The sequence below is a fragment of the Nomascus leucogenys genome, chromosome 2, assembly GCF_006542625.1.
Source record: "Nomascus leucogenys isolate Asia chromosome 2, Asia_NLE_v1, whole genome shotgun sequence".
NCBI lineage: Eukaryota > Metazoa > Chordata > Mammalia > Primates > Hylobatidae > Nomascus > Nomascus leucogenys.
The window spans coordinates 155,369,263-155,376,022 of record NC_044382.1 but is presented as its reverse complement, the minus strand read 5'-3'; the positions used below and the strand labels follow the sequence as shown (position 1 = coordinate 155,376,022).

The 6,760-nt window shown below is 65.6% G+C and overlaps 2 protein-coding genes across 2 annotated transcripts; both read left to right on the top strand.

The window, feature by feature from the left end:
• Window positions 1-689: 689 nt before the first annotated feature.
• Window positions 690-2,652, top strand: LOC115836966 (putative solute carrier family 22 member 31). The gene has a single exon (XM_030820468.1). The coding sequence runs from the start codon at window positions 800-802 to the stop codon at window positions 1,298-1,300; it is 501 nt and encodes a 166-aa protein (XP_030676328.1). The 5' UTR covers window positions 690-799; the 3' UTR covers window positions 1,301-2,652.
• On the top strand, window positions 2,355-6,585 carry SLC22A31 (solute carrier family 22 member 31). The gene is made up of 9 exons (XM_030822257.1): window positions 2,355-2,381; window positions 2,651-2,754; window positions 2,900-3,054; window positions 3,276-3,444; window positions 3,666-3,811; window positions 3,913-4,021; window positions 4,128-4,342; window positions 5,053-5,164; window positions 6,041-6,585. Exons 1-9 carry the CDS (start codon window positions 2,355-2,357, stop codon window positions 6,345-6,347), a joined length of 1,344 nt encoding a protein of 447 aa, XP_030678117.1. The 3' UTR covers window positions 6,348-6,585.
• The last annotated feature ends 175 nt before the right edge of the window (window positions 6,586-6,760 follow it).

The following is a 6,760-nucleotide window of genomic DNA, read 5'->3' as shown; positions in this document are numbered from 1 at the left end:
CGCAGAAACGTGCCAATTCGAATTGTTAACGCGAGCGCAGAGCCCATTGACAAAGCAAAGTAAGACAAACCGGGAGTCAGAAAACTCAGCGACCCACAGGATCCACCGTGATGTTTCTCACAAACGTCACCGCGAAAACAATCGGACTTGAAAATAAACGCGACCTACCTGGTTCTCAGAAGGGGAGAAGGATCCGGGCGAAAAGCGTCAGTTCTCCCTCGCTCGCCCCTTAGACGGCGCGCAGGCCCGGAGCTTCCGAGCGGCGGTTTCAGAACCCGCGGGTCACCTGGGAGCTCCTCCCGCAGAACCAGCCGAAAGCTCCCAGCGCGGAGGGCAGGCGGCTGCCCTCCCCGACTTCGCCCCGCCCGCGCAGACGCCCCCGGCCCCACGCGGGGACCACCCCCGGGACGCCCGCCGGACCCCGCGCGCCCCCGAGCAACCTGCGTGTACCTGTGCGCACCTGCGCCCCGCTCGCACCTGAGCGCTCCCGGCCACGCCCCTGCCACGCCCCTGGCCCCCATGTGCCGCCCTCACTGGGCCCCGCCCCCTCGCGGTTCGGCCGCAAGCCCCGCCTCTGAACCGCCCCGCCCCTCAACCTCCCCGCCCTATGCCCCAGATCGGGCCCCGCCCCAGTCAGGCCCCGCCCCTTCACGCCTTAGGTCCCGCCCTCACACACCCCCGCTCACACCCCGCCTCCACAGAACTCAGGCCCCGCCCCTTAAAGCTTCGCCCGAAAGCCCCGCCCCAAGAGCCCGTCCTGGTCCAGGCCCCGCCCCGCCCCGAGCGCAGCCGGCGGCGGATGGAGCAGGAGGCGCGGGTGCTGAGAGCTGCGGGCGGCTTCGGCCGGGCCCGGCGCCTGCTGGCCGCCGCCTCGTGGGTACCCTGCATAGTGCTGGGGCTGGCGCTGAGCTCCGAGGCGCTGCTCACCGCGCAGCCCGCTCACCACTGCGGACCGGACCCCACGCTGTTGCCCCCAGCGCTGCGCGCCCTGCGCGGATCCGCGCTGCTGGACGCAGCCATCCCGCGCCTGGGGCCCACGCGTGCCCCGAGCCCCTGCCTGCTCCTGCGCTACCCTGATCCCTCGCCCCACACCCGCCTCGGCCCGCGCCCCGCGCCCGCGCCCGCGCCCAACGGCACCCGGCCCTGCACACGCGGCTGGCTCTACGCGCTGCCCAGCGCCGGCCTCCTGCAAAGACCGGTCAGCCAGGTGCGCCCCCGTCCCTGCTGCCCCGCAGCCCTCCCCGCCCCCAGCCCGCCGAGGCCCTGGGTGTCCTTTCTCCATCCTACCTTGCGCCTCTGACCCGGGCCCCCCGGCCGTCCTCCTGGGCTTCCTGCTCCGGGGCGGCTGCCGGCCCGACGGTGCCGCAGACGGGCGCGAACCGGCCAGGCCCGCGGAGAGGCTGCTCCCAGGGGCCGGGCGGGGGCTAAATCTGGGCCTGGGGGCTGCCAGGCGCGGGGCGGCCTGGGGCGCAGGAAGATTGGAGCTGAAGGCGAGGGCGGCCCGCGCCGGTGGGGGAGCAGGGCCTGGAATTTGCTTCGTGACCACCAGCGTCTTGAGCAGACGGTGGCTTTGGGCTGGAGGGACTGACGTGGTCAGCACAGATTGGGGAAGGTGGGCTTCCCATCCGTGAGGCGCGCAGAGGCTGGGCTAGAGACCACATTGCCTGAAGGGAAACCTTGACGGTCTGCGTGAGAAGAGATGGGGAGGCGGGCGGCAGGTACCCCCAGGCCTTTTTCATCCTTTTCCACGCTGGGGCTGAGACCTGCCCACCCCTGAGGCAGCCTTTACCCCGCGGCCCCCGCCCCCCACCCTGGGAGGATTGGCCCCAGTGTGGAAACTGGGACGGGGTTGCCACATCTTCGCAAGGGCTGCCTGGGGCCCTGGAACCCGCCGGGCTTCTCTCTCCACCCTGCTCCCTCCCACCTCCCACCTGCCCTCCTGTTTGGTGCCTGGATCCAGGAATGCCCCATCAGCTTTCACAAAACATCAGGTTTGAAAGTAAAATCTCGGGCATAGCATGGCCCCCTAGCAGTGGATTAAGCTTGGCAAGAAGACCCAGGAACTGGAAGGGGTGGGGGGAGGCGCAGAGCTGAGGTCAAGGGTCAAGGGCCTCACCGGGAAATGCCGCTGAGAACAGCTCTCCAGCCGCTGCCCGAGTCCCTCTTGAAATGGGCAGGGCAGGGAGAGCGTGGGTACCAGCGCAGGTGCTGGGGCTCATTTCTTAGGCCTGTGTCATGGCTATGACCCTTGGCCGGCTGGGGTGGGGGGCTGTGTCTGTGACGCCACCAAGGCCGTGGGTGTCCCTGGGGTCCCTCGGAATAGGAGGTGGAAACAGGTCGGACAAGAGCTGGCCATGGGGGAAGAGCAGTGGTGTGCGGAGGTGGGGGAGGCCCTATCTAGGGACAAGTAGGAAACTTAGGGTAGGCAGATCCCCCCCGACCCCTGTGCAGGGGCTGCCAGAGACCAGAGAGGCTGCTGTGTGACCTGGACCAAGCCCCTTGCCCTCTCATGCCTCAGTTTCCCCTTCTCTCCACGGAGGGATTGAGCAGGACATGGAGGGCCCCTTCCAGTAGCCATTCTGGGACTCCTTGCACCTGTCCCCAGGGGAGGGTCCTGAGCTGGCCTCCACGTGGCTGCTGTTCCCCATAGTGGAACCTTGTGTGTGGAGACGGCTGGAAGGTCTGGCTGGAGCAGGTGAGCCACCTCCTGGGCTGGCGGCTGGGCTGTGTCGTCCTGGGAGCAGGCTGTGACCGGTGAGGCCCCTTCCCTTTTCCTGCTGCCCAGCAGCCCTCTCCTCCGCCCGCTCTCAGGGTTCAGCTAGACCTGGTGCTGCCAGGATGAAGGTTGGACCCTGGGTTATCCTGACCCCGTCCAAGCATGTCCCCCGCTGCCCACCAGGTTTGGACGCCGGGCAGTTTTTGTGGCCTCCCTGGTGCTGACCACAGGCCTGGGGGCCAGTGAGGCCCTGGCTGCCAGCTTCCCTACCCTGCTGGTCCTGCGCCTACTCCACGGGGGGACATTGACGGGGGCCCTCCTCGCCCTGTACCTGGCTCGTGAGTACCACGGGGGCTGCTGTCACTGGGGGAGGGGCAGTGGGTGGCTGGCAGGCCTCTGAGACTGCCTCGCCGAGGGCCCCGAGCTGCAGGGACAGTGAGCAGTGAGTCCCTTGGGCATCCTGCTCCTGGGCAGGTCACCAGTAGGTCCCCGCAGTTCCCAGTGGAACTGTTCCAGTCCTCCCCGAGGCCTCCACTTCAGCTTGTCTGTGTCTGCCCAGGCCTGGAGTTGTGTGACCCTCCGCACCGCCTGGCCTTCTCCGTGGGGGCTGGCCTTTTCTCGGTGGTGGGCACCCTGCTGCTGCCCGGCCTGGCTGCGCTTGTGCAGGACTGGCGTCTTCTGCAGGGGCTGGGCGCCCTGATGAGTGGACTCTTGCTGCTCTTTTGGGGGTAAGTGTGGTGGGAGCTGGGCCAGCAGCCCTCGTGGGGGCTATGTAGTTTCCCTCTGCACCGACGTATCCCATGCCAGGTAAACGGCTGGGTTACAGGGTCACAGAGAACCACAGTGATGTCCTGCTCCTGAGCCTGGGCGTGGGGTGGGGGCCCTGGCCTTTGCCTCTCCTTCCAGGAGGAGGTGGAGGGAGCCGTGGGCATCCGCACCAACCCTGCAGGTTCCCGGCCCTGTTCCCCGAGTCTCCCTGCTGGCTGCTGGCCACAGGTCAGGTAGCTCGAGCCAGGAAGATCCTGTGGCGCTTTGCAGAAGCCAGCGGCGTGGACCCGGAGGACAGTTCCTTGGAGGAGAACTCCCTGGCTACAGGTCAGGTGCCTGCCAGGGAGGAGGGGGATTCAGGTACTGGAGGAGGGCTTCGGAGAGGCACAGCTCCTCACTCCCCTCCCCTCACGTCTCTGCGGCTACAGAGCTGGCCGTGCTGTCTGCAGGGAGCCCCCAGCCCCGGTACCACTCCCCTCTGGGGCTCCTGCGCACCCGAGTCACCTGGAGAAATGGGCTTATCTTGGGCTTCAGCTCGTGAGTCGAGGAAGGGTCGGGGTCCTGCAGCATCCCCCAGCGGTGGGCGTATGGTCCCCAGAGTCCCCGGCTCTGGCTGGGCCCATAGATTTGCCCTCTCTCCCAGGCTGGTTGGTGGAGGCATCAGAGCTAGCTTCCGCCGCAGCCTGGCACCTCAGGTGCCGACCTTCTACCTGCTCTACTTCCTGGAGGCCGGCCTGGAGGCGGCAGCCTTGGTCTTCCTGCTCCTGACGGCAGATCGCTGTGGACGCCGCCCCGTCCTGCTGCTGGGCACCATGGCCACAGCCCTGGCATCTCTGCTGCTCCTCGCTGGGGCCCAGTGTGAGTTTGGGGCCCTGCAGGCCATATGGGAGCCATTGTGTTTGGGCTGAGGGTCTGCCCCACCAGGGGGCCATAGCGCCGACAGGGGAGCAGCCGAGGGTGGCAGCCCAAGGCCAGCTGCTGTTTGTTTTCCTCTGATCCTTGTGGAAGGCCCAAAAGGATGTTTTGTGACTGGCCTAAAGTAAGGAACCTGTCTGAGCCTAAAACACCTGCCCCAGCCACAGAGTGCAGCACAGGCATGAGAGGTCGAGAGGCCAGGCTGGGTAAAAGCTCTGCCCAGAGTTCCAGGTGGCCGAGGCCGGCCATGGGCTGGTGTGGGAGGGCCCATATACTCAGGGCCGGCCACTTGGTGTGTGGAGCTGGGTGCAAAATGAAATGCAGGCCTTGCTTCCAAAGTGTTCGAGATTTTAGGACGGTTCTCAAAATTGCAAAGACAGTGGACAGCAGAGCAGTAGCTGAGCGTGGGCCCGAGTGCAGGTGGTTGGTGTGGCTGCGTTGGGGTCAGGATTCTAATGTCCTTAGAATCCAAGCCAGGCTGGAATCAGGCTGCAGAGGACAGGTTCCCCCACCAGATGTCTCAGGGGGGCTGGAGAAGGAGGCTTGGGAAGCGGGTCCCCAGACAGCGGTGTGGTTCTCTGGGGAAGAGCCCTGAGTGGCCAGGGTAGAAGGCCTGGGGGGAGAGCCTGGGAACCCCTGTTCTTTGTCCCCAGATCTGCCAGGCTGGACTGTGCTGTCCCTCTCTGTCCTGGGGCTCCTGGCCTCCCAGGCTGTGTCTGCACTCAGCAGCCTCTTTGCGGCCGAGGTCTTCCCCACGGTGATCAGGTGAGCTTCAGGGTTGCCCGGCCACACAGCAGGGTCCAGGGCCTCTCATGGGGAGGAGGGGCCAGGTGGACGGGAGGCCCTGTCCCCATACCCCACCCAGGTTCCGCCTGTGATTCCTCCATCCAGTAAGGACTGCCCTGCTCCTCGATGGTGGGGGCCGCTGCTCAAAGAAGGCTCTGGGTAGACGGCTCAGGAACTGGGAAGGGGAGGGAAGGCCATGCAAGCCTGAAGCCAGGGGTGTGGGGTGGGGGCAGAGATGAGGAAGCCTCCAGGAATGGCAGAATTCCAGGGGAAACCATCACTTTCCAATCTTCTTTTTTTTTTTTTTTTTTTTTTTTTTGAGATGGAGTCTCGCTCTGTCACCAGGCTGGAGTGCAGTGGTACGATCTCAGCTCACTGCAGCCTCCAACTCTCTGGTTCAAGTGATTCTCCTGCCTCAGCGTCCTGAGTAGCTGGGATTACAGGCACGCACCACCACGCACAGCTAATTTTTGTATTTTTAGTAAAGACAGGGTTTCACCATGATAGCCAGGATGGTCTCGATCTCCTGACTTCATGATCTGCTCGCCTTGGCCTCCCAAAGTGCTGGGATCACAGGCGTGAGCCACCGCGCCGGGCCACTTTCCAGTCTTGAAATGAACAGAGCGAAAAGAGCTGCAGCACAGGGAGGTTTTTCCAAAACAATTTTTCAAATTATCTTCAGCCAGCAAACCTTAGGCTGTGTGGAGGCCGGGCCTTCCCCCCGCTCACTCTGGAGTCACATGTGTGTCCCCCAGTCTGTTGCCCCACCAGCTGCCCCCAACGCACTCTCTCCCACAGCAGGGCTGGGTTCCTGGGCCAGGAGGCCGGCTGCCCCCAACGCACTCTCTCCCACAGGGGGGCCGGGCTGGGCCTGGTGCTGGGGGCTGGGTTCCTGGGCCAGGCAGCCAGCCCCCTAGACACCCTGCATGGCCGGCGGGGCTTCTTCCTGCAACAAGTCGTCTTCGCCTCCCTTGCTGTCCTCACCCTGCTGTGCGTCCTGCTGCTGCCTGAGAGCCGAAGCCGGGGGCTGCCCCAGTCACTGCAGGACGCCGACCGCCTGCACCGCTCCCCACTCCTGCGGGGCTGCCCCCGCCAGGACCAACGGCCTCTGCTGCTGCCCTCCGACTCCTGCTGCGCCGGCCACACCCCTGAGCAGCACTAGTCCTGCCTGGTGGCCCTGGGAGCCAGGATGGGACCAAGCTGAAGGCCTGGGGCATGGCTGAGTACCCTAGACGTCTGGTCCAGGGCAGACACATTCCTCTCAGAAGCCCGTGTCTCGGTGCAGGTGGAGCCGTGGGGACAGAGTGAAGGTGTCCCCAGCCAGGCCCCAGGCAGTGGGAGGCCCTGGGTCACCCCCCGGCCACACCCAGTAGGTGTGGAGGATAAAGGCTTCTGTGGAACTTGGCATCCTCCCTGGTTCTTCCCTCAGGCCACACCTGGGGCCTGGAGGGGCCTCACCTGTGCCTGCTCCCCACCTCTGGGCTCACTAGCGAGGAGCCAGGGTGTCAGCGGCTGCTCCATAGCCCCGGTCCAGGTAGTGGCAGCCACAGCCGCCCCCTGCCCCAGCCAAGCAGG